Genomic DNA, 27,238 nt, shown 5'->3' with positions numbered 1-27,238 from the left:
AATTCTGTCATTTGTCTCTGGAGACACGTTGGCATTAAGCCAGTCTGGGAAATACTGCTTTACTTTCACTTATCACTATATTTTGTGGCAATTAAATCCTGTATCTTTAATTTTTGAAAAAAGATGAAATCTGAGGCGTTCCGGCAACTTAACATTATCTTTTATAAATCAAAACTCATTTTGGCATAATAATTACTTAAATTTCCAAATTTGCTAGAACTGATTTTATTGTCCTTCCTTAATGGGGAGCTGTGTGGACATGTTGTCCAGGACCCACACATGACTGGTTTGGGTGGCGATTTGAAAAAGTTTGTGGTTGGAACTACACTGGGAAATGGACATCTTTGTGCATTCCTAAGGTCTGAGCGCCCTCTGCTGGTATTAAGATACACGCCATGCACACAAAGACTACCAACATCCAGATTCCTTGCCATGAAAGAAAAAAAAAAAGAGAGAGAGAGAGAGCTGGAGAGATAGCCTAGCTGTTAAGGTGGTTGCCTATGAAGCCTAAGGCCCTAGGTTTGGTTCCCTAATGCCCACCTAAGCCAGATGCACAAGGTGGCGCATGCACCTGGAATTTGTTTGCAGTGGCTGAAGGCTCTGACATGCCCATTCTCTCTCTCACTGTCTCCCTCCCTCCCTCTCTCTCTCTCTCTCTCTCTCTCTCTCTGCCAAATAAATAAATATAAATTTAAAAAATAATGAAAAACTTACCAACTCTAAAGACTGTGCTTAAAGGGGTCCTTGGGCCAAATCTCCAGAGCTCGCCTTTGCTTTGATCAGTGTTAGTGAGGGGAGATGCAGTGGTCCTGACTTCTCATGTACCTTACCCAGTTTCTGCTCTGATAATCTGCCCCAATCATGGTAACCTCAGATGCAGGGGAGTAATTCAGGTGGCATCCCAGAGGTCTTTAGTTTTATTGCCAAGGCTGTCACCCCTTGATTTTCCCTGTCCTCATTCTTTGAGTTGTGTGTCCTCCTCAATACAGTGAGCCTCGCGCCCTCACCTGGCCTCAGCAGAGCCAGACCCAGGCCCCAGCCTGAGTCAGCAGTTATCCCAGTCCACCTATAGCCCATGGTCATCTTGCTCTGACCCCTCCTCAAATAGGAATGGTCATCTGGGCATGGCAGTGCATGTTTGTAATCCTAGCACTTAGGGAGCTGCAACAGAAGGACCAGGAGTTCAAGGCCAGCCTCAAGTACAGAGTGAGACTGTTTTTTAAAAAAAAAAAAGGAAGAAATGAAGGGATGGAGGGAGGGAGAGAGGGAGAAAGGAAACAAGCCAGGGGTGGTGGTACACATCTTTAATCCCAGCACTTGAGAGGCAGAGGTAGGAGGATCGCTGTGAGTTGGAGGCCAACCTGAGACTACATAATGAATTCCAGGTCAGCCTGGACTAGAGTGAGACCCTACCTCGAAAAAAAAAAAAAAAGGAAGCAGAATTATCAGTTAAGGCATAATTCTAAACATACACATAAAGAGATAGCCCCAGAATTTAAGTCATCTCATAATAGCTTTATAAGTTCAGATTTGCCACACTGAGTTAATTTGCACAAAACCTTGAACTAGAAAAATCATTGATTTACTATAATATAATCTCCAGAAACATGCAATTCCTAGAATTAGGCCAACAATTACTAATTTATAGGGATCTTTGGGATATGTTTTAACAGGTAGATAGGATGTACTTATAATGATTCTATGGTGTCTGGATGGCTGAGTGGTCTAAGGCACTAGATATTATAATTCTATTGACAATTAAAATACGCAGGTAACAAATAAGTCTTTGCAACCTGGACTAGAGTGAGACCCTACCTGGCAAACAAACAAAATAAAGCAATGTGTATATAGGCCTATTTACCATGATTTCATAATGTTCTTGATATTTATACACTCTGTTAACTTTCTGCCAGGCTTCCAGTTTCTGCTTGGTAGAGTCTTCGGGTCCTAGCTAATAAAGTCCTCGCTACAAATATTTTATTGTATTTCCTCCCATTTAAGTGGATAGTTGCCTAGGTCAGAAGTGAACTTATTATTTAGACTGTGACTCTATATGAGATGATTTCTGTAGTTGAAGGTATTACCACTGTATTGTCATTGTCATTATTAGACTGTGGCTCTATATGAGATGATGTCTGTAGTTGAGGGTACTGTCAAATTTTTCTGTTTTTCACTCAGCTATAAAGGTCAGTTATTACTATGTTAAATCACTGTGCCTAAATCTAAATATGATTTAGATTGGGTTCATTTTCTTTAGGCCAGTTAGTTTCCTCATCATGCCTGATAGAATCACATACTTCTAAAATCCCAGCTCTTGGAAAATGGAAGCAGGAAGAGCAGGGTCAAAGCTATCTTAAAAAAAAAAAAAAAAAAAAAAAAAAAGCACTTTCTCTAAGCAGCTAGGCAAAGCAAAGCAAGTACATGGGAGATTTTGCAACTCCCTCCTCTTTACTGCATCATGTCAGTTTATCTCTAATCAATTTGACCTGATCACCTGTCTTCCTATGTCGCTGCCCTGTGTGGACACTCTTACCTTCTCTCTAGTGAATTGGCCAGACCCTTCCTATCATAATTGTTCCCCAAAATCATCTTCCATTTTCTCTTGGAGAGATCTTTCTAAAATACATGTCCATCTGTGCCACTTTTTGTATAAAAACTTCTACTCTGGGGGCTGGAGAGATGGTTTAGTGAATACGCGCTTGCCTAGAAGCCTAAGGACCCCAGTTCGAGGCTCAATTCCCCAAGACCCATGTTAGCCAGATGCTTAAGGGGCACACGTCTGGAGTTCGTTCACAGTGGCTGGAGGCCCTGGCGCGCCCATTCTCTCTCTCTATTTGCCTCTTTCTTTCTCTGTCACTCATAAATAAATAAATGGTTCTTAAAAAAAAAAAATTCTACTTTGGAACTGGAGAGGTGGCTTAGCAGTCAAGGCACTACCTGAAAAGCCTAATGACCTGAGTTTGATTGCCCAGTACCAATGCAAAGTTAGATGCACAAAGTGACACATGCATCTAGAGTTTGTTTGTAGCATCTGGAGGCCCTGGCACACCCATTCTCTCTGTCTCGTTTCTTTCTTTCTTCCTTTCTTCCTCTTTCTCTCACTCTCTCTCTCTCTTTCTCTCCTTGCAAATAAGTAAATAAAAAATTTTTTTTAAACTTCCACTCTGGTTAGGCAGATGGCTCAGCAGTTAAATACATCTGCTTTCTTGCAAAGGCTATTGACTCCAGTTTGATTCCCCAGTGCCCCAAGTAAAGCCAGATGTGCCTCTTTGTGCATCTGAAGTTTATTTGCAGCCACAGAGGCCTTAGCATATCCATATTCTCCCTTCTCTCTCAAATCAATAAATATGTGTATTTAAAAAGAAACCTTGTAGGGCTAGAGAGATGGCATTGCAGTTAAGGTGCTTGCCTGTGAAGCCTAAGGACCCATGTTTGACTCTCCAGATCCTGCATAAGCTAGACACAAAAAGATGAGGCAAACACAATGTTGCACATGCCCACTAGGTGGCACAGGTGTCTGGAGTTCGATGGCAGTAGCTGAGGCCCTGGTGCACCACTTCTGTCTGTCTCTCTCTGTCTCGCTCACTCTCTCTAAAAAATAATAATAAAATTTAAAACAAAATAAAAAAAGAAACCCTCCAGTCCTTTCTCACTCTCTTTGGAATAAAGCTAGGGCTCCTCCATCACTGGCCCATCTAGCAGTTCAGCCTCTTCCCTCACACACTTGGCCTCCCATTTTATCAAGCAAGAAGCCACTGGGGTGTCCCTTTGCACACTCTGCCACTTCTCAGCTCCCGCTTGCTCTGGGGGTTGCCTCTGTTTATGATGACCTTCTCTGCCTCCCCTCCCCTTTGCTGGCTGTTACTTTTTTTTTTTTTTTTTTTTTTTTTGAGACAAGATCTCATATATCTTAGGCTGGCCTCATTATGTAGCTGGGGATGACTGTGAACTTCTGATCCTCTTGCCTCCCAAGTGCTGGGACCACAGCACCACACCTAGCTGATGCATCACAAAGCATCACCCTCTGGATTTCATGAATGTTGGGCAAGCCCTCTACCAACATACCCTGGTCCTGATTGTTACTTCATTTAAAAACAATTATTCATTCATTCATTCATTTGAGAGACAGACAGATAGACAAACAAGGTGAGTTTGGGCATGCCAGGGCCTCCTGCCACTTTGTGCATCTGGCTTTATGTGAGTACTGGGGAACTGAACCCAAGCATGAGGCTTTGCAAACAAGTGCCTTTAACCACTGAGTCATCTCTTCAGCCCACTTACTCATTTTGTAACATTTACTTGATTTGGGACATTGTCCCTGACTGCTTTACCCTCTTACCTACCAAAACTCTGGTCTATGCTCTTCATATTCTACATAACATACTAAAAATTGCCCAGTTTTCCTCGGGGCAGAACTATTCGTGACTTCTTGTATCTTACTGTCTGGCAGAGCAGAAGCAGCTTGGTTATTTCTGTTGAGTTGGAAATACATGAATGGAAAGGGTTGGTTTCAGATCTGTGAAATGGGCTGAAATGTCCACTAACACAACTTCGACTTCGCATGGCATCCCTATATCAAGACCTATTCCTCTAAGTCTGTCTACCATGTTTGTTGTGAACATTGTGTTTGGCTCCTGTTAAAGGTGTCTTCTGCATTTTGTTTTCAGGTTAAAGCCATTCACATCCATTCTGACATGTTCTCAGTTCAAAATGGTTTGCTTACACCAACACTAAAGGCTAAGAGACCTGAACTGAGAGCGTACTTCAAAAAACAAATCGAAGAGCTTTACTCGATCTCCATGTGAAGCGCAAGGGAAGTCCTCAGAACCACGAACTATGCAGCAATATTGTAGCTGTCCTCAAAAGTGCGGAGTCAAAAGACCCCACAGGAAGTGAGCATGCACCTGATTTTACAACAGAGCCTTTTCCTGGGTCCCAAGAAGTCTTTAACAATATTTTCTCTATCATCACTGAGTACACTTTATTTTTATTAAATGACATTGTAGCAAGCTGCTAAATACCGAAAAATGGCAATGTAAAAATCAAAAACTGTGTACCACTAAAAGTAATCTATTCTTAATGTTCACAGATTTCCTATTAAACATAAAGGAAACGCATAACTGATATATTGTACTTAATTATTTGTGGAATAATAACCAAATAGAACAAAAGCCTAGGCAATGTGGACTACCTCATTAAATAACTGATTGTCAAAATCATATTAAATCAGACATAAAAATTAAGACAAGGTGTAGAAAACCTCACTGAAACAGAACATGACAGCTCACGTTCAGGACCTCACATTCTTGAAACATGATACTCCTCATGGATGTGAAAAGGCTGTCTCCCTGATTTTTACTTTCATTCCTGGACAAATCCCAACATTCTTAAATCAGATATTTATTTAACAACTTACAAAGACCTTTTAATGCATTTTTTCATTTATTGGCTTATTGAATTCTTCAGAAACTACCTTAAAAAATGTAGGCAAGGTACACATGCATTCACAGACTTCTTACTGTAAGGGTTAGATGTCTGACCTTAGAATTTTCCAAGGTGGCTGTTGGCTATAGTAAGTGGACCCTTGGTGAAGACTTAAGGACAGGAATTCAGAGCTGTCTCTCACGGTGGGCTGCAGTTAATACACCTGTGTTCCTGGTGAGGCCTTTGCCTTGTCCATTTTCAATATGTTCACTCCAAGCCAGGACTGGAGAACCCATTGGCTGTAATTCTGGAGAATTTTGCTGCCTTTTAACATGACTATCAAGGAAGATATGAGGAAGAATAGATATTAGTTCCAAAGAAATAACTTTTCAACACAATATAGAAGAAACTCATCAAAATTTCCTTTGCAAACATTGTAAATCCAGCCTAGAGAAATACCTGCTGACGAAATAATTCCCTTTCTAGAATTGTTAAGTGCTCCTAAGTTTAACTATAAAACCTCTGTTGTTGCATTATTTACTTAGACACACCCTTTACCTGGGTGCCAACTATCTGACTGAATAAAAGCCTTGATAACATGGACAGCAGTTCAATTCCAGGCTATAGACCATACCGAGGAGGACATGATCCCTAAGGAAGTGTTGGTCTTTGGAAGTGACAAGACTCTGAGAGAACATGAGCCGCTCATATGAAATTCACATCGCCTTTGGAAATACATGTGCTGAGTGGTGTTGCGGGACAAAAGCTCCTCAGCCTGAAAGAAGGCCAGACTGTAAGTGAGTGCTGTCAGTTAGCACCCGTGTCATCCTGTGGACCCCACGGATGAACCTGCGCCTGCGATGATGCCTGTGGTTCGGTCTCGTTGAGGGCGGGCCTCCGCGTTGTTGGATGTCTACGTTTAGGGTTTGGGGGACATAGTCTTTTGAAGACCTACTGTTGCACTTAAAAACTTGACATTCTGTAAATGAATTATGTATGTGCATTAACTTTTTTCACAAATGCTGAGGATCAAACCAGGTCCTTTCACTTTCTAGACCAGTATGCTACCCTTGAGCTACAATCCCAGCCCTGTGCATATGAATGTTTAAAGATATTTCTGACTAAACGAACAAATTGTTCAAATTCACAGATGTATAACACTGGCTTTTAAAATAGTTAATGTATATTTGACCAACTAAACTCAAAAATCGTTACCTGATTTAGATCTTCATCCTCTTTTAAGGGCAAATAGCTTTATATTTCAAAGAAAAGAAGCTATTTCCCACTGTCCTTCCTTCCATTCGACTACAACCTCAAGGTTGGCTTTGATCCCAACAGAATTTTGAACATGTAATTTAAGCAAGTGATTTAAAAGTTATTTTGATTCTACTTATTCCAAATAGTAGTCAGATATAAGTAATCGTGGGCAGCTTAAGATTTTTTTGTCATTCAGAAGATCTCCTGATCTGTGCAGAAATCATCACACTTTAGCCAATAAATAGGTTGGTGCCAATATTCTGAGAGTCAACGATAGACCTTAAGTACACTGCATATCAACTTCTTCCTCTAACTCTACCCAACTCTGAGCAAGGGGAAAATGAAACAGTATGTATTAGGGGAAAAATTCTTCCTTCAGGTTTCCCAAACTGATTTTGGGGGAGTAAAAAAGTAAGTTTGTGCTTATCTTTCATTGATATAGGAAAAAAAGCTAAATACTTAAGGTTCATATCCACATTGGTCATCAGATGCTATTTAAGTCGAGAAGTGTGACAAAGATTCAGCTCCTTCAACATAAATGAGTTCTTAAATGTTTAAGCTTTTTACCTGTTTCTAATTGTAATATGTTACGAATTTCCACATTTTTTACAAGCCACTTCAGTTGGGTATACACTATAAAATAGATATAGACCATTTTCCATTTGACATAAAATGTCTTTATAAGAACTATTCAGACTTCCTCCTTTCCCAAAGGAGAGGAGATTCTGGCCAGGTGTCATGTGCAGCCCTAGCTCCACATATTAGGACCGCATACTCAGAAGTCCAAGGAGTAACCACGCCATGTCTCAAGTCACTCTATCATTCTATATTTAGGTACAACCACAACTTGGGAAAAAATGAAAACTTCCACTGGGAGTTTTACAATCAAGTAATGTTTTTTGCCGTTTGAAATCAGCACTTAAAATGTGATTGGAATGATCTTTAATTTTTCTACCATAAAGAAATTAAAGTATTCTTTATGTTCCAGCTATATAAAGCACAAGTCTGATCGAGTTACTTAAAACACAAAATAGTAGAAAATGAATGTAATGGATGGGAAATTATTTTTTTGCATGAAAACAGATTACTTTCAAGTTTGCCTAATATCTCAGGAAAAAAAAGAATGAATAATCATATATAAAGTTGATAAACTATAAGCTGGCCATATTTTCTCACCAGTTTTAATTTTAAGGAAGCATTTAGATAAAAAGGATCCTGGTGGTCTTAAATTTGCTAAGTGTGTGGCATAATCCTGTTTGTGAATTTACCTATAACTGTTAAGAGTGAGATTACCATCCACATGAGGACCAAACCCCAAGTGAGTGGCTAATAGTTGTAATGGAGAGATGGTAAATACTTGAAACATGAGTGTTTTGAAACCTGACCCCAAACAGAGGGGGTTTTAATGAGGTGATAATGACATTTAAGCTTTCATTTGACTGATTAATTTTCTTTGTTAATCATTGCAGTGATTGCATGGGGAGAAATAGCTATTTTTTTAAAGAATTGCTTATTCTACTTTCAATTTTTGAAGATTGAGGGATTAAAATATTACTTTTTAAATATGCATAGAGGTATCTTAACTGTAATTATATTTTCATTTGCTTTGTTATAATAGCATGCATATCAAATATAAAATGCATTTATGAAAACTTTTGTAAAAAAATAAAGATTTTTTTATTTCTCAAAGCTGCTTCTAATTTGTATTTAAGGTACTTAGTTAACATTCCCTGACTAGAACATATTTGATAATCATCTATCATGATGTGTATGCTACCAGAATACCAAGCTACATTATTAGCATACTCTCCATACTCTGTAAATTTCCCCCAAACTCTATAGCTTTTTTTGCACATGTGTGGTGTATGTATGCATGTTCATATGTGTGTAGATACACGTGTGAGTATGCATGCACAGGTGCATGAAGGTCAGAGATGAACGTTGGGTGTCTCAATTGGTCTCCACCTTTATTTTGTTTGTTTGTGGTTTTTTTCAGGGTAGGGTCTCACTCTAGCCTGGGCTGACCTGGAATTCACTCTGTAGTTCCAGGCTGGCCTTGAACTCACAGTGATCCTCCTACCTCTGCTTCCTGAGTGTGGCGGTTAAAGGCACATGCCACCATGCCTGGCTCACCTTATTTATTTTATTTTAATATTTTATTTATTTTATTTTAATATTTTATTTATTTATTTGAGGGAGAGAGAGAGGAAGAGGTATAGAGAAAAAGAGAGAGTATGAGCACACCAGGGCCTCCAGCCACCTCAAACAAACTCTAGATGCATGTGCCACCTTGTGCATCTGGCTTCTGTGACTACTGAGGAATCAAACCCACTGAACCTGGAACTCAATAGATAGACTAGCTAACAGGTAAGTCCAAGGAATTCCATGTCTCTGTCTCCCAAGGGCTGGGATTGCAGGCATGTGCCACTGCACTTGGCTGTAACGTGGGTATTGGGGATCTGAACTCAGGTCTCGTGCTTACATAGCAAGTGTTTTACCATATTCCCAACCCCATCAACTCCAAAACCTTATGGTGCACCCAGAGAGGTTTTCCTCTGTACAGGCCTCTGCTGAAACTATTCCTATCAACTTGAATGTCCTACACTTAACCCACTTTTATATGTCTCATAGTAATAGTTGACATCATGATGGCTTTTAAAACCATATTCCCTTAATATCATTTAGTCAACTACAAACTGAAGGGTACAGTGTCTTAAAACGGTACATTATACCATGTCTGACTCCTGCAGCCATTCATTCCTCCCGGGGCTCACAGTTATTTGTGAAGTTTAAGCCACCCTGTTCTTTTGTTTGAAATTATACGGTGCTTTCTTAAAAACAGCCTTCCTGTTCCCACTCTAATTCCCTCAGATTCCACAATTCATGTTTCAGTCAGAACAGACTTTCCATATTGAAAATCCAGTCATGTCACTTTCTTTCTTCATAGTCCTGTCATGACTTCTCATAGTTTCCAAAGTACCATTCAGACCCCTGGGTTCAGAATACACAGATGACCATTTCTTCTCCTGCCCATTCCCCATGGAGCCTTGGCTCCAATCATACCAATTACTTTTGGTGGAATCTCCAATGCATCATACATTCCTGTGTCTTTCTGTCTTTATACATTGCAGTGGGTTTCCTGTAACCCCCAACTCCTACCATTCCACTCTTAGGGGGGTGATTTTGGCACGTGTGGCGGGGGGAGGGGTGTTGGTGGGTGAGTGGGTGGGCTGTATGCATGCAATGCCCATGCACGTGCCTGAGGGGCCAGAGCGGAACACGGGGTGTCCTCCATCACTCTTGCACCTGTTCTTGTTGGAACCGCCATCTCTTACTGATCCTGGCATTTGCTATTTCTTTCACAGGTTCCATTCATTCTTGAGTCTCTGTTCCCTACAGGACAGGGGTTATAGACACATGTGACCATACTTAGCTATTTGTGCGGGTCCTGAGGATTGAACTCAAGCAAGCCTCCTCAAGCCCTCGTGATTGCACATGACTGCAGAGCCATCTCTGCAGCCCCCACTTACTCTCTTAAAACAACCTTGAGCTAAGAAACTTTCCATGTGGCCAAAGGTGTTGGCCCATAGGAGATGTTCAAGAAGTACCTGTTAAAGGAAAATTCCCTTGGTCTTTTTATGTTTCATTGCATTCAAATTGATATAGCTGAAGGTATATTTTCTCCATCATTACTATGATGTATTTTCACTCTCGTAATCTAAGCACATAAAACTGGTTTTCAGTTGGAACGCCTGGATAACCCTGCAAAGGAACAGCTCATTATCATTTAAAAAAAAAAAAAAAGGAACTGGGGCCAGGCGTGGTGGCACACCTTTCATCCCAGCACTTGGGATAATGAAAAGGAGAAAAAAGAAACAGATGGGCACAATGGCATGCACTTGTAATCCTAGCACTGAAGGCAGAGGCAGGCAGAGCCCTGGGGCTCACTAGCCAGCCGGTCTAGCCAATGTGTAAGTCCCAGGTTCATTTCAGGTGCCCCAGGATCAACACCTGAGAGGTTATCCTCTGGCCTCCACACCCAAGTGCACACTTGCACCTGCACACACAAGTGCACCTACACACACGCACACAAAACATTATCCAGGAAGACTTCCCTTGGGCTTCACCCACAGACAAGCTGGTTGTTTCCCAAAATGTGAAATTTGTTTTCCCATAGAAGCACCTTCATGACTGTTCCAAACTTAGTGTCACCCATCAGAAGAGTCCAGACCTAGTAGTGAGAGCAGGACCGTGGGAGGAAAGGAGAAATTCAGCTGAAGCCCATATTTGAAGAGTTGTGCAGGCTCTGTGTGTTTGGAGATGGAACAGAGAAAGAGAGAGAGAGAGAGAGAGAGAGAGAGAGACGGCTGAGCTGAGATGTCTCCGCCCCACCTCCTCTTTTGATGGCATGTTTCTTTCCCTTTTTACAGCTTGCTGTAGGTGAAGAAGGTATAAACAAAACACTTAAATCCCTTTCCCCTTCTTTGCCACCAAGAGAAGCTCCTCTCTTTGCTCCCCTTACCTGTTTCCTCTCTGTGGGAGGAGGGTGGAAACATGACTAGCCCACCAGCCAAATGCAAGGGAAGCCATGTCACCATCCACGTTCATGAGTTTCCTCGGCTGCAGAACATGGGGTCAGCAAGATCATCAGTCATGTATAAGAACACCTGTGACTAAAGCAATCCCATCAAAGTGTATTTACAGTTCTAAAACCTTATACATTAGCAGGGTGTGCTGGCGTATACCTTTAATGCCAGCACTAAGGAGACAGAAGTAGGAGGATCCCTGTGAGTTCATGGCCACCCTGAGACTCCATAATGAATTCCAGGCCAGCCTGGGCTAGAGTGAGACCCTACCACGAGAAAACAACAACAGCAAAAAACCATATACGTTAATATTAATTCACACAAATCTTTACTTAAGACACTCCAGTGAACATGGCTTGGTGGCACATGCACTTAATCTCAGCACTCTGGAGGCAGAGATAGGAGTTCAACTTCTGACTAAACCTCTCTGAGTTTGAGGACAACCTGCGACTACACAGCAAATTCCAGGTCAGCCTGGGCTAGGTCTCTTTCTTTCTCCTTCTCTCTCTCAAATAAATAAATAAATATTTTTTAAAAATAGTTTATATTCACACACACAATACTGAGATCTCACAGAAAATGCTTCAAGAAGTCTAGTCAAAGCCAACAAAGTAGTAAGAATTCCAGCAAAACTGAGATGGGGTACAGTTAGGGTGACCGGACTCTGAAGGTTAAAAAAAAAGCAGGAAAGTTTGCACTTGCTAGAAATCAAAGACGACCTGACTTCTTATCTTACCTAGTTCCCTGGACCTGTTCTTCCACAAGCAACCAGGACCCCTCCTGGGAGGGAGGTCTTTCCTAGGATTTAAACATTGTGATTGGTCAAGTTCAGCCCCCCAAACTTGGTGTCAGGGCTAGCCTCTTCCTGAGACAGCCCCTAGCCCTAACCAACCAGCTGTCCCTCTGGTTCACCTGAGCTGGAAGACAGGGCTCACCACTATAAGGTTATAAATACCTTTGCAAGGGGACAGGCTCTGGGACCACTTGGGAACTTCCAGCTGTGTGTGAGTTTTTCCCTCAGTTGGGCCTGGGGCCAGACAGGGGGTGAAGGAGAGGGACCCCAGCCCTTCCTCTCCACATGGGTTCTTTATATCTACCAGCTCCCTACATGGCAGGAGCTCCTTGAACTTTCTTTTCTATCTTATTTCTGTGATTTTTTTCAGGCCCTCCATGTGGGATCTCTAGCCACTTGGGTGACTTTCCTTAGTTGTGTACTTCCCTCAATAAATATAATAAATATAATAATTAAATAATTATCCTTCTCAGTCTTTTTTTAAATTCAATTATTTGATTAAAATGTGAAATGAAGGCCGGGCATTGTGGCGCACATCTTTAATCCCAACACTTGGGAGGCAGAGATAGGAGGATCATTGTGAGGTCAAGGGCAGCCTGAGACTACATAGTGAATTCCAGGTCAGCCTGAACTTGAGTGAGACCCTACCTTGAAACACCCCCCAAAAAAAAAAATTGGAAATGAACCTAGAGTTTGGGGTTCAAGGGCTTTCTTGGACCTGGAGCGCTCCAAATACATAACTGCTTTTAAGCCTATTCTCTCTTTCCAGCTTGCAACCTGCAATTTTCCAAGTGCCCCACTAGAAACACCATTTAGAGCAGAGGGCATTTTTAAACCCCGTGTGCAACCCTAGTGTCTACTGGTTTTACCTTATCAGATGTAATTCCATTCAATACACATTTGGGGCCACCCTATAATCTCACACATCAGGGAAAAAAAAGGGGGGGGAATGTTTCTTTTTTTAAAACATATTTTTTAAAATTTATTTGACAGACAGAAAGAGAGAGGGGTGCACCAGGACCTCCACCCACTGCAAATGAACTCCAGATGCATATGCCTCCTTGTGCATCTAGCTAATGTGGATCTCGGGGAATTGAACCTGGGTCCTTTTGCTTTTGCAGGCAAACACTTTAACCACTAAACCATCCCTCCAGCCCCAGTATTTTTTTTTTTAAAGATATTTTATAACCGGGAGTGGTGGCACAAGCCTTTAATTCCAGAGCTTGGGAGGCAGAGGTAGAAGGATTTCCATGACTTCAAGACCACCTGAGAATACAGAGTGAGTTCCAGGTCAGCCTGGGTTAGAGTAAGACCCTACTTCGGGAAAAAAAAAAAAAAATTAATTTATTTATGAGAGAGAGAAAAAATGGGTGTGCCAAGGCCTCTAGCCACTGCAAATGAACTCCAGAGGCATGCACCACCTTGTGCATATGGCTTTATGTGGATACTGGGGACTGAAACCTGGGTCCTTAGGCTTTGCAGGCAAGTGCCTTAACCGCTAAGCAATCTCTCCAGTCCCAAAGAAAACTACTTTTAGCCACCATTTTGGGATGTCACCTGAGGGATAAACATGGCTAATGCTAATACACTTAACTGTGACTCTCTCAGAGAGGCCCACATCCATATTCTCAAGGCGTGCTTTCATTCTCTTTGTGGGTACCTTTCTTTCTCTAACTTATGCTTAAGCCTGTATTAAAACATCTTTAACAAGATCTCCAACTCTGCTTCAAACAGGCTCCTCCTGAAATTCCTTTTTTTTTTTTTTTTTTTGTGTGGCAGCCGAGAAGGCGGAGTGGAGGTCCCTAGAGCTGTGAGCGCTCCTTGGACTGCGGAGGCTGACAGTGAGGCGCCACGTCTCAGTCCCTTCACGCTGACGAGAGTTGGAGCCGGAGGCTTCGGCAGGCGTGTGCGGGGAGCAGGGGCTGTCATTTCTCAGCCTCCCCCGTTGGCAGAGCGGCAGACCTGAGCTCCCAAGGGCGGGGATCCTCTACCTTGGCCCCGACCTGCGAAGGCCGCTGCGGGCCTTTCCCGCGCTGCGGCTGAGGGCCCCGCGCTTCACTCCTCGCGCCTCCTGCGCTGCTACGACCGGCAGGACGGATGCGCACCGCAGTGACTGACGAGGAAGCAGGAGGAGGGCTGCAGGGATGGCTTGGTGGTTGAGGCGCTGGCCGGCGAAGCCTAAGCGCCCAGGCTCGATTCCCCAGGACCCGCGTAAGCCAGCTGCACCAGGGGGCGCGCGCGTCGGGAGTTCGTTTGCGGTGGCCGGAGGCCCTGGCGCGCCCATGCGCCCTCCGTCTCGAATGAATGAATGAATATAAATAAACACTTCTTTAAAAATTCATGCTACAAAAAGATTAAAGACAAGAGAAAACAAAAGGAGAGGCAGCGTCCTGCCTGACCAGGAAAAGGCTTATTCTAAGCCGCGCGCGTCGGGCGAGGCCTCGGGAGGGAGGGGCCGCCGCCGCGGTCCTCCGTCTTCCCAGAAGCCTTCGCGCGGCCTCGCGGGCATAAAAGGCGGGAGCGAGGCGGGCGGCGCGAGGCGGGCGGGCGGCTGGTGGCTGGCGTCGGGGCCGGGCTCCCGCTCCCGCTCCCCGTCCCCAGCGAGGCCCACAGGCCGTCGGGGCGGCGAGACGAGGACACAGGCGGGCCCGGCTTCCCCCTCGAGGAGCGGCGGCCATGTGGCCGCGACGGGTGTACACGCGCAGGAGGCGGGCGGGCGGGCGGCTCAACGTCACGCCCACGCCGGGCCTCGAGGGGCCGCCAGGCCTGCGCCCTCCGGCCCTCCGCGGGCCGCTGACGCGTGCCGCCCGGCCTGTCGCAGGCCGCAAAGGGAAGGGGCGGGAGCGGGCTTTGCAGAGGATAACGGAGCAGCCGCCGCCGCTGAGCGGGCAGGGCGAGAGCTCCGGGCCGGACAGGTGCGTGGGCCCCCAGCGCGGCGTCCTTCTGCAAGCCGGCCGTCCTGGTTTCTCTGCTGGCCAGCGTGCCTTTCCAAGAAGCGACAAGACAATGAGTAGAACGGTGTCTCTCTTAGCACAGACTCTTAAATGTGACTCTGAGTGTGTGTGTGTGTAAGTGCAATCCCTGGAGATTGGACCCAGGACTGTGTGCATTCTAGGCAAGCACTTTACCAAGTTACGTCCCCAGCCTAGATAGATAGGTGCGTCTTTGTGTGGGGGGGGAATGACTTAAATGAGGCAAACCCTCTAGGAAAAAGCATTTCTAAGCACCACTTGAATTTTGATCTAAAGCATTTGGTCCTCACCTTTTCCCCCAAACAGCCTTTCAGATTTTAAGCTATGGACAGACATAGGAAGTCAAGTTCAGATGCTGCAGACTAACTGTTGTTTGTTCTGATAGCACTCAGTTAGGAGTTACAGAAGTTAAAAGCCTGCAAGAAAATAGCACTGGTAAAGAGACCCCGGATGTGAAGATTGCTCCATTGAGTGTATGTATGTTTCTTCTCTGGTCTTTGTATACAGTTAGTGTAAGACCTGTGTAACTGATGTATGAAAGGATAAAGTAGGCTTTGTCCAATAGAAATTGCATAGTTTCAAGAAATATTTTTTAAATATTTTTGGGCTAGAGAGATGGCTTAGCAGTTAAGGCGCTTGCCTGCAAAGCCTAAGGACCCAGGTTTGATTCCCCAGTGCCCACATAAGCCAGATGCACAAGGTGGTGCAGGCACCTGGAGTTCGTTTGCAGTGGCTAGAGGCCCTGGAACCTCCATTCTTCCCCCAGTATCCCCCCACCCCCTGTGTATCTCTCTCTCACTCTCTCTAAAAAATAAAACATATTTTTAAAAAATATTTATTTGAGACAGAATGAAGCAGACACAGAGTATGGGCACACCGGGGCCTTGCCGCTTGAAAGGAACTTCAGATGCACACACCACTTTGTGTATCTGGCTTTAAGTGGGTAATGGGAAATGGAGCCCCAGTCAATCAGGTATTGCAAGGAAGTGCCTTTAACCACTGAGTCATCTTTCCAGCCCCCTATTTTTGTAACAAGATGTCCATAAGAGGCCCTTTGGATTCATACATAGATTAATAGCCATGTACTTCCATCTTGTTTCTTTCCTTTATCTCCTATTTTCTGTCTAGTCTACAGTAGTGAATTAACTATTGTTGATTTGCCAGGTATATCTGTAGTATTTTAATAATTACTTTTAGATTTATTATTAAATGACAGATTATGTCTTTAATCCAAAAGCTGAACTTATGAAACTGATATACAAACCATGTGAACAGTATATGAAAATGCCAATCTTATAATTTGTGCTATATCTTTAATTCTTATTCCACATAGGAGTCAGTGACTAATGACTTCAAGACTGATGCTTGTTCATCAAATAGTGAGCTAGTATCAGGTAAGACTCAGATATGTTCTCTCCTAGCACTCTGTCTCTCCTCCAAGCATAAGCATCCATTTGTATCTCTCATCTTCCCATTTCAATGGGAAAAGTGCCTTTTCCTTAGTTCAGTGTGACTCCTGCTGACGGGGTCCTAGATGTCATCCTGAAGGCCTCTGGGCACATGTTAATAAATGTGAGGTTATAACTGTGGGAAGTGTTTCAAAAGAGATTGATGAATGTAATTAATTGACACATTAGGAAATGCTTGCATAGCAACTGAACTGAAATCTGAAGCAAGTAGAAATTAACTGCATGAAAACACAGGTAAAGAGATAAATCCAGGCAAAAGGAACAGTTGTGCAAAAACTGCCCATGATCTCCACTGAAACACAGAGTTGATGGGGCACATTGCTAGACACCAGGGACCTGAGCCCAGGACAGAGGTAGGTGCAGTCAGCCTATACATGGAGTCTTAATTCTAGCAGCTGGGACCCCAAAGCAAGCCTCAAGGAATGGAGGCAGTGGACTGGCAAGCATGTAACCAAAGCCGCAAACCAGGAAGTGGGACAATGTAATAGAAATGCAATGGTTCCTCTTGGTTATCAGGTAAAGGAAGAACATGAGGAAAGACCTAACGTTTTACTGAGTGAACCCATGTGAAAAATACCAAGTTAGACAGCAGACTCCATGGGAACTGAGTTTGCAGTTTTGAAGATAGTTGTAGTCACCACCTAGCTTACTGGATTTGGCTTAGGTAACCAAATTGGTGGTTTCTTTAAAAAAATGACACTTGGGTTTTTTTTTTTTTTTGCATGTATACATGTGCATGGTATATGTATTTGTATGTGTGTGCAAATGCATGTGCATGTGCATGCATGTAGTGGCCAGAGGTTGACACCAGGTGTCTCCTCAGTTGCTCCCCACCTTTTTTTTATTTAAAATTTTATTTTTAATTTTATTATAATTTATATTTAGTTTTGTTTTGCTTACATATGTGTATATGCATGTGGATGTGTGCATGTGGAGCCAGAGGTTGATGCTAGGCAATGCCTGGCTTTTATGTGGGTGCTAGGGATCTGAACTGAGGTCCTTATGCTTATGGGACAAGCAACTCCCCAGCTTCCCCACGACTGCTCTGTTTTGTGAGATAAGAGTCTCTTGCTAAACTTAGAGCACACTGATTTGGCTAAACTAGCTTGCTAGCAAGCTTTATGTATCCTCTTGTCTCCACTTCCCCAACACTAGGATTACATGCTGCCATGCGTGGCTTTTATATCAGTAGTAGAGATCCATCTCAGATCCTCACAGTTGTATGACTGAGCAACCTCCCCAGCCCCCAATACTTTTGATTTTAAGCACTTGCTTTTGAAAGGATATTCTGGTGTTTAGGAAGATGGCTATAGGTCAATCATATATACTAAGTGGATGCTTCTGAGACCTTATTTTTTTTGCTATTAGTAGCAGCAGCAGCATCTAATGAACATGTCTCTGGAGACCCTTAGTTATGTATGAGCAGCAGCAGTGGCTTAAAGGTCTGTAAGCTGCATTACAAAAGAGGGACTGTGTTTTCTTCTAATGAGAGCGTAAATATTGATAGCAACGATGAGATGAATGTTCACTTGGGCCTTGAAGTGCTCTCCAAGAACCCTCAGAACTCAATGAAGTCCTTCAGTCTAGAATTTTATTGGCCTCTAGAAGTTGAAATCTTTCACCTAAAGCACAATGACCTGTAGATGATTCCTTCCCATAAGTTAGGAGACTTTTGGGTATGCCTTTGATAATAAAGCTCACAGTGGCAAAATCAAAATCTGGTTTTTTTTGTTTTGTTTTGTTTTGTTTTGATTTTGGCTTTTTTGTGGTAGTGTTTCACTCTAGCTCAGGCTTTCCTGGAATTCACTATGGAGTCTCAGGGTGGCCTCAAACTCATGGCAATCATCCTACCTCGGCCTCCCAAGTGCTGGGATTAAAGGCGTGCACTACTATGCCCGGCTACTTCAAAATCTGTTTTTACAGTGATGTCAACGTCAAGGAATATAAAAACTTGGGTATATCCAGATCCATCCAGAAAAAGTAGTGTGTCCTGCTGCTTGATCTATCATTTCTCATTGTGATTTGCCTGGCATTTTTTAAAAATTTTTTATTTATTTATTTGAGAGCGACGACACAGAGAGAAAGACAGATAGAGGGAGAGAGAGAGAATGGGTGCGCCAGGGCTTCCAGCCTCTGCAAACGAACTCCAGACGCGTGCGCCCCCTTGTGCATCTGGCTAACGTGGAACCTGGGGAACCGAGCCTCGAACCGGGGTCCTTAGGCTTCACAGGCAAGCACTTAACTGCTAAGCCATCTCTCCAGCCCAGCCTGGCATTTTTTTTATATGTGCACAAAAGCTGTTATTCCTTTTCTGAGGTTATGAAAGACCTCTAAATTTTTTCTGGAGAAGAAAAAGCAATGTTTGTGTGTGTGCTAGCCAATGGGAGTTCATCAAAGGATAGTATGTCCTAGAAATTATGTGACCTAATAATAACAGGTGTAAACATATTAAAAATGGAAATTAATGGCTAGAGAAATGGCTTAGTGGTTAAAATGTTTGCCTGTGAAGCCTAAGGACCCATGTTTGACTCTCCAGGTTCCATGTAAGCCAGATGCACAAGGTGACACAAGTACAAGGTTGCACATGTGCACAAGGTGGTATAAGCATCTGGAGTTCAATTACAGTGCCTGGAGGCCCTGGCATGCCAGTTCTCTCCCTCTCTCTCTCACTCTTAACTATTGTGTTAAAAAAAAAAAAAAAAGGCCAGAGCTGGAGAGATCGCTTAGTGGTTAAGGTGCTTGCCTGCAAAGCCTTTAAAGACCCATGTTCAACTCTCCAGATCCCACATAAGCCAGACACACCAAACGTGAGGCAAGCACAAGGTCACACATGCCCACTAGGTGGCACAAGCATTTGGAGTTCAATAAAATAAAAATGGCCAGTCTGTTGGGCTTGCCTTAAAAAAAAAAAAAAAGAAAAGAAAATTAAGGCCATGTGTGGTGGTGCATGCCTTTATTCCTAGCACTTAGGAGGCAGAGGTGGGAGGATCTTCATGAGTTCAAGGCCAGCCTGGAATTACAGAGTGAGTTCCAGGTCAGTCTGGGCTAGGGTGAGACTACCTCAAAAACCTAGAAATTAAAGCAAAAATCTCATAAATTATGATCTGTACAACATTTTCTTGGAACATCTAGGCTCTGTGCTTGGGTTGGAGTCCTCAGGTACCTGGGTTATTTCCCAGTGTGTGATGTGTTCTTTTTAACACTGCAAGCGTCACTGCTCAAAGCGCTCCAGGTCTGTGCTTATGCTGCCATGATTTGTCTGGGTTGCACATTCTGAGCCTGGAATGTCATAGACCACAAGAAGTTTGGAATCTGAGCCTAATTGCTGGTACTTATTTTATAAAATAACTTAGCCTTTTCTCAAATTCAGCAGAAGAACATCTTAGTGTGACTGTTCAGCTGTTTGTATTTCTGTTTCTTCATTAGCCACTTTACATGATTCTCAGCCTTTTTATTATACTTACTACAGGCACTTAGCATACAATTAAGAAATGCTAACAGAATGGGTTTCCTGAACCAGATGTGCAGCAATTCCTGAAGAGTGGTGTGGCTGCTGTCTGAAGAGGAAGGAAGCAACCATCACTTCATATTGTGAACTACAATACTGCTAAATACCTTTAAGTTTAAGGGACCCTAAAGGAATTGGGCCAGCAGTTCCAAGAGGATTGTCTTAATTGTGTGTGGAGAAAAACAGGTGACTGTCCTGGCTGACTAGGGCTAAAGTTCCAAAGTTACTTTTTAAAAAAAAATAACATTAAAAAAAAGGAAACATCAAGTTTAAAGAAAAATAACCAGAAACTGCAAGGCAGCAGAGCAAACCAACTTCTGAAAAAAGAGCACCATGGTGATTATATTTACTGGAAGGCTGGAGAAAAACAACAATGCCATTTACCTTAAGAGGTTATAAACTTTAGCCACGCACTTTTAATCCCAGCACTTGTGAAGCAGCTAGGATTGCAATGAGTTCAAGGCCAGCCTGAACTAGTGAGACCCTGCCTGGGGCGGGGGTGGTAGGAGCTCCAATGAATTTATTTCAGGTGAAGAATCTTCAGGTCATCGCTTACTATTAAGATGTATGGAAGAGGAGTCTCTTTCTGAATGTCTTGTAAAAAGAGGCAACTGTATAGACTCTTACTTTCTACAGAGGACATATCTTTGTTTCAGCCAACTCAGTGGAGGGTCAAAGAGTACAACACCCTCTCCCTGGACAAAGAGGATTGGAATATTCCATTTTGCTGAGTTATATATCTCTTCATCGATTTCTGTAGTAGTGGGCCTCCACCCACACAGGAGGTATCCGCTTCCACTTCATCCCACTGCAGTCAATTCTCGATGAAGACGACTCACAGGAAGGCCAACATACATCTACTGACTTAAGTGATCTTCAAATGGCCTATAGCTCTCTCATTTGCAGCCTTAATTTGGTATTGCAGCTAAATAAGGTGTAGTTTCTTCTACACCTTCCAGTATCATATTTAAATGTTGATCATAAGTGTGTAACGTGCCTCAAAGCTCGTAGTCATTCTCATCTTCACATAAATTCATTCATCCAGGGGCTTCTCTACAGTATTGGTAGTTTGTTGCTGATTTTCATTATTTACCATGTTTAAAAAACCAGAGTTGTTTTATAGAAACTTGGAGAATGAAGAATAGACCACAGGCCAGTACTGAACATTAGTGTAGTTGAGCAGTGAAAGTGAAATTTTCTATTAACTTATGGTACATAATGCTGGGATATTAAAAAAATCACATTTGCCAGGCATGGTGGCGCACACCTTTAATCCCAGCACTTGAGAGGCAGAGGTCGGAGGATCGCCATGAGTTCAAAGCCACCCTGAGACTCCATAGTGAATCCCAGGTCAGCCTGAGCTACAGTGAGACCCTATAGTAAAAACCAAAAAAAAAAAAAAAAAAAATCACATTTAAGCCGGGCACGGTGGCACATGCCTTTAATCCCAGCACTTGGGAGGCAAAGGTAGGTGGATCACCGTGAGTTTGAGGCCACCCTGAGACTACATAGTGAATTCAAGGTCAGTCTGGGCTAGAGTGAGACCCTACCTCGAAAAGCCAAAAAAAATCACATTTGAGTGTGCAAAGCAATGATTTAAAACTAAGTACTTAAAGATACTTGCTGGTAGCTGGGCATGGTGGCACACACCTTTAATCCTAGCACTCAGGAGGCAGAGGTAGGAGGATCACCATGAGTTCAAGGCCACCCTGAGACTTCCAAGTCAGCCTGAGCTAGAGAGAGACCCTACCTAAAAAGGGGGGAGAGGGTATTACCATGGGATATTTTTTATAATCATGGAAAATGTTAATAAAAATTGAGAAAAAAATAAAGTGCTTATTGTCAGAAAATATCTGTTTTAAAAGTGATTTGAGTGGGGGAGAAACTTTTGGGTTTGAAGACATTTGTTAATTCATGATCTGCACAGAAATTATTTAGCTGCAATACCAAATTAAGGCTGCAAATGAGAGAGCTATAGGCCATTTGAAGATCACTTAAGTCAGTAGATGTATGTTGGCCTTCCTGTGAGTCGTCTTCATCGAGAATTGACTGCAGTGGGATGAAGTGGAAGCGGAACACACGGCATGCAGCACTGGAAACTATAGCAATTGTTGGTGTAACAGCGGATACCTCCTGTGTGGGTGGAGGCCCATTTATTGAGCAAGGAAATAGGTTGTATATTTCCTTCACTAGATTTTCATCATTAACAACCTGCGTGGAGGCACAGCTGAGTGGTGGGGCAGCATGGACAAGGCCCTGGATTCCATCCCCAGTGGTGAAAAACACCTTACAACTGGGCTGATGACTCACTGCTCAGTGAAATGAAAGAAGACCAATGAGACTCAAGTAGGAAGAATGTGATTACAAGACAAGATTAGACAGCTGTCTAGAGGCCTTTCCAGTAGTCTTGTCAAAGGTATTGATGTTAACATTGGAACACCAGTCTTTCAAGTAGGAAAAGATAGGATCACCGTGGCTGGCTGCAAGTTATGAGGCCTTTAAACTGACCAACAGTGTCACACAGGCAGATAGATAGGGAAAGCTGGAGGTAAGAATTGTGAGCCATGGGCTGGAGAGATGGCTTAGCGGTTAAGCGCTTGCCTGTGAAGCCTAAGGACCGCGGTTCAAGGCTCGGTTCCCCAGGTCCCACGTTAGCCAGATGCACAAAGGGGCGCATGCGTCTGGAGTTCGTTTGCAGAGGCTGGAAGCCCTGGCGCACCCATTCTCTCTCTCCCCCTCTATCTGTCTTTCTCTCTGTGTCTGTCGCTCTCAAATAAATAAATAAAAAATTTAAAAAAAAAATTGTGAGCCATATACTTGTTGGTATAATTGAGGTTACTTTTGAAAACAGGAAAGGAAGATATCAGCATGCTACTAATACAGAAGAGTTCTTAAAAGCAGATGAAACTTCCTCCAGATGTAAGTGGGAGACGACTACATCTCCGATGTACCAGGTACCAAACTCCCATGTTGCAATCAGTGATTATGACCCAGAGGAAGTAATTCTTCTGGAACCCACTGGGGAAACTACTAAGGTTCCTGTGGAACCAAAACAGAATTGTATAAGAGCATAATGGGTGGAGAGGAGAAAACTTATGGTGGCTGTGAAGGCCCTGATGTCATGTGTGTCAAATTAATGTCTTTAAAAAAAAAAAAAAGATCTGTTTTTATTTATTTATTAGAGTCAGAGCGGTGGGGGAAAGAAAGAGAGAGTGAAAATGGGCATGCCAGGGCCTCTAACCATGGCAACAAACTCCAGATGCATGTGTAACCATGTGCATCTGGCTTATGTGGGACCTGGAGACTCAAACTTGGGTTCTTAGGCTTCGCAGGCATGCACCTTAACTGTTAAGCCATCTCTACAGCCCAAATTAATATCTTTTGATGGTCAAGAATTTACTGTAAAAAGACAACATGCACTAATATCAGGAACAATGAAAGCCATGTTGAGCAGGCCGGGTCAGGTTGCTGAGAATGAAACCAATGAGGTCCATTTTAGAGAGATCCTTTCTCATGTGCAATCAAAAGTGTATTTTAACTACAAGGTTTACTACACTAACAGCTCCACCAAGATTCCAAATTTCTCAATTGCACCTGAAGTTGTGCTGGAACTACTGATGGCTGCCAACTTCTTAGATTTGTTAAATAAACTAAATTATAATAAAACAGCAGATGAGATCAAATTATGAACATTTGAACAGAATCCTTCCCACCCCCACAGATGTAAGAGAAGGTTGAAGGTCTCCAAACTTGGTCAAAAACTGAAAGGGCCTTAGAGGAATGGCCAATATGAAAGTACATTTGAAACACCTGGTCCTTTTCTCCTTAACTGCTTCTTGCCATGGGCTGCTGCCAAGATCGTAACTGGGGTGGACAGATGGCTTAGCAGTTAAGCGCTTGCCTGTGAAGCCTAAGGACCCCGGTTTGAGGCTCAGTTCCCCAGGACCCATGTTAGCCAGATGCACAAGGGGGCGCATGCATCTGGAGTTGATTTGCAGTGGCTGGAGGCCCTGGCACACCCATATTCTCTCTCTCTCTCTCTCTCTCTCTCTGTCACTCTCAAATAAATAATAAAATAAAAACCCTCAGAACTACTCACAAAGTAGAATCTACTAACTTTGTAGCATGAAAAAATTCAGGATTTCATATTTAATGTAGAAAATTAAACATGCATTTACTTCCTGAAGCCCCACTAAATATCAATAAAGGAGCTGGGTGTGGTGGCACACACCTTTAATCCCAGCACTTAGGAGGCAGAGGTAGGAGGATTGCCATGAGTTCAAGGCCACTCTGAGACTACATAGTGAATTCCAGGTCAGCCTGGCCAAGAGTGAGACCGTACCTTGAAAAAGCAAAATATAAATAAATAAGTCAATAAAGGCACCAAAACATTTAAGACATCAATGCAGAGAAGAGACTTCTACCTGACAAGAGACAACCACAAAGGGTTAGAATCTGGAAGGTGAATAAGTTATAATTGACTTAATGATCTATTTTGACAAAGTTGAGAGCATAGTTTCTAGAGTAGATACAAACCAAAAAGCAACCTGGCCCCATTTGTAAACTTTTTTATTGACAACTTCCATAAATATAAACAACATACCATAACAATAATCCCCTCCCATTCCCCTTCTTTTTGCCTCCCAAGTCCCTCCACTGACTCCCTTCTTTTCAACTAGTCTCTTATTTTGATATCATCTTTTCCTCCTATTATGCTTGTGTAGGTAGTGTCAGCCACTGTGAGGTCATGAATATCAAGGCCACTTTGTGTCTGGAAGACAGTATTATAAGAAGTCCTCTCCTTCCTTTGTCACATACATTCTTTCCACCATCTGTTCCCCAATGGTTCCTAAGCCTTGGTATGATAGAGATGTCTCAATGCTGAAGTCTCCACTGTCACTTCTAGGTACTTTGATGAGTTTTGAGTCACCACAGTGGTCACTGCCATCTGAAAAGAGAAGCTTCTCAACAAAAAGTGAAAGGAGCATTATTAATATATGGACATAAACACAAGTATTTAGAGGGGAACTTGGTGGGTATAATATATTCATTTGGCCAGACAACAATAGTTTCCCCCCTAGAGCTTATGGGGCATTTCACTGGGTTACCAGTACCAAGCAGAAATTCCCTCCCATGGAGCAGACCCGAAGTCCAATCAGAAAGCAGTTGGATTCCCCACTAACAGAGCTTGCAACTTGAGTCTCCAGTGGATGGAGCCCTGCTGGGGAAGAAGTGTGTCACCTGGGGGCAGATCTTGTAGTCCAGCCCTACTGGGTGTATAAAGAAACATTTGAGCTCTGACTGTTCAAGCTCTGGCTGTTTGTGCTTGGTTTGCTGTTTGGTAGTGTTTCTGCTCTGAATCGATGAAAGTAGCCAGCCACCATCGATGGTATTCCCCTGGATTCTGTAAACCTGAAATAAACCCTTTCCTCCCATAAGCTGCTTCTGACTGGATGTTTGTCAAGCTGCAACACCAGCCAAACATTTAGTCAAGTGTGAAGATAGTAAAAAGAAAATTTTAGATCTTATGTGCACCTTTCCTTGGAAGATGAAGGAAATGTTAAAATAAGGAATAAATCAAGAAGAAAGGATGGGCTGGAAAGATGGCTTAGTGGTTAAGGCACTTGCCTGCAAAGCCTAAGGACCCAGATTCGATTCTCCAGGTCCCACATAAGCCAGATGCACAAGGTGGCACTGGGGTCTGGAATTCGTTTGCAGTAGCTAGAGGCCCTAGCACATCAAATATCTGTGTGTGTGTGTGTGTGTGTGTGTGTGTGTGTGTGTGTGTGTGTGAATTTTTTTTTAAAAAAAAAAAGGTAAATAAAAAGGAATCACAAGGTCCGTAAATCAAAATCTTGGATGCAAGAGTTATGTGAAAGAATTTCTTCAGGTACTGATAAAAGGAGACCTGAAGAGGATTCAGCATGTCTAGAGGAACTGCTATACACATTTGAGCAAGTGGATGGACATCTCTGATAGTAACAATTCTTTAGCAAAGTAAAGAAAGAACTAACAGGAGAAAGAAAAAAAGGAAGAGAAAGAAGGGAAGGAAAAACAGATAATGGTGTTTTTTTTAAGTATTGATAGGAAATTTATGCTTTTGTAAAAAGTAGGAATGAAATTATGGTCAGAACTTAGAAAACTAATTTTAAAATTAGGTAATTAATCAAAGAAGCTTGGGAATATGAACAAGCTCACTTTATGTAGAGATGTACTCAACATGAGAAAACCTTCATGGAACACAATTCCTTTTGAAATTATGAAAGGACTGTCTGGAGAGAACCTTATCTATGAAAAACTAGGTGATAAGGCCTTCACTAGTCATGGATCCCTTTGACACCATAAGGATTCAGAGCACACATAAGCAGTGTGAGAAAGCATTTACCTGTTCTGGATCCATGAAATGCCCTGAAAGGATTCACAATGAAGAAACCCTACCAATCTATGCAATATGGGAACAGATTCATTTGTTCTGGTTTCTTTGCAAACATGAAAGGGTTCTGTGGAGAGACTCCAAATACAGCATGTGGGAAGGCCCCCATTTTGCAAGATCTTCCTAGTAAACAGGACAATGGATGCTGAAGAAAGCTCATGTTAGGGTGGAATGTATGGAAACATCTCTAGTCATCTCAGTTCAAATCCCAGGCATGAAAGGAACAGTATCATGAGAAATCTAAAGATAACAAATTCTGTTTTCTCACAGACAAAACAAAAGTTTGTAAATATGTAAAATAAAATGACAGTTACATTGGAAAAAATAAATTACTCAAAAAATTAAAACTTATGGCACATACTTTATGAATATAGCTCATGGTACATGACTCACCTATGAATATATTTGAACAGAAATAATAATAGGAATGTTGAACACATTTAATTTTGAAATAAAAGGAGATCACTTAAAGAGTTGAAAGTAGCTGTCTCTAGAGTGTAGGGAATCATGATGTAGAGGTAATGAGTTAAGAGATTACAGTTTGGGGTCTAAGTCTTACAGAACTTTTTGGCTTTAAAGATGTGTATTGCATAATTTGATAAAAATATAATCTTTTTTTAAATATTATGAACAACTATAAAGTACATGTAGTTTTAATTTTTTTACTTGCATGTGTATGTATGTGTGTACGGGTGCACACGTGCTACTGCACACACATGGGGGTCGGAGGACAGCCTCAGGTGTCCATCCTCCATTTCTACCCACTTTGAAACAGGAACAGTCTTTCTTATTGCGG

General features: G+C 42.6%; 3 protein-coding genes and 1 pseudogene across 9 annotated transcripts in view; 3 read left to right on the top strand and 1 right to left on the bottom strand.

The window, feature by feature from the left end:
- Acsl6 (acyl-CoA synthetase long chain family member 6) overlaps positions 1 to 8,250 on the top strand; it is a 66,208-nt gene extending 57,958 nt beyond the window's left edge. For all 7 annotated transcript variants that reach the window (XM_045153086.1, XM_045153085.1, XM_045153088.1 and 4 more), the window contains exon 21: positions 4,668 to 8,250. In XM_045153086.1, coding sequence (XP_045009021.1) covers positions 4,668 to 4,805 — 138 coding nt within the window. In that variant the 3' untranslated portion in view covers positions 4,806 to 8,250. The remainder of the gene's footprint in view (positions 1 to 4,667) is intronic.
- Positions 8,251 to 14,736: 6,486 nt separating this feature from the next.
- The window catches only part of Meikin (meiotic kinetochore factor), a 60,521-nt gene continuing 48,019 nt past the window's right edge, over positions 14,737 to 27,238 (top strand). The window contains exons 1-3 of the mRNA XM_045151633.1: positions 14,737 to 15,116; positions 15,418 to 15,505; positions 16,366 to 16,426. Of these exons, the coding sequence (XP_045007568.1) occupies positions 14,737 to 15,116; positions 15,418 to 15,505; positions 16,366 to 16,426 (529 nt within the window). The remainder of the gene's footprint in view (positions 15,117 to 15,417; positions 15,506 to 16,365; positions 16,427 to 27,238) is intronic.
- LOC123461416 lies at positions 20,633 to 21,105 on the bottom strand (annotated as a pseudogene).
- Positions 23,083 to 23,698, top strand: LOC105944649 (elongin-C-like). Its single transcript, XM_045151565.1, has 2 exons — positions 23,083 to 23,136; positions 23,375 to 23,698. The coding sequence occupies exons 1-2, from the start codon at positions 23,083 to 23,085 to the stop codon at positions 23,696 to 23,698; spliced, it is 378 nt and encodes a 125-aa protein (XP_045007500.1).

Source organism: Jaculus jaculus, chromosome 6, assembly GCF_020740685.1.
Source record: "Jaculus jaculus isolate mJacJac1 chromosome 6, mJacJac1.mat.Y.cur, whole genome shotgun sequence".
Taxonomy (NCBI): domain Eukaryota; kingdom Metazoa; phylum Chordata; class Mammalia; order Rodentia; family Dipodidae; genus Jaculus; species Jaculus jaculus.
The sequence above is the reverse complement of the archived record's forward strand: the minus strand, read 5'-3'. Positions and strand labels throughout refer to the sequence as shown.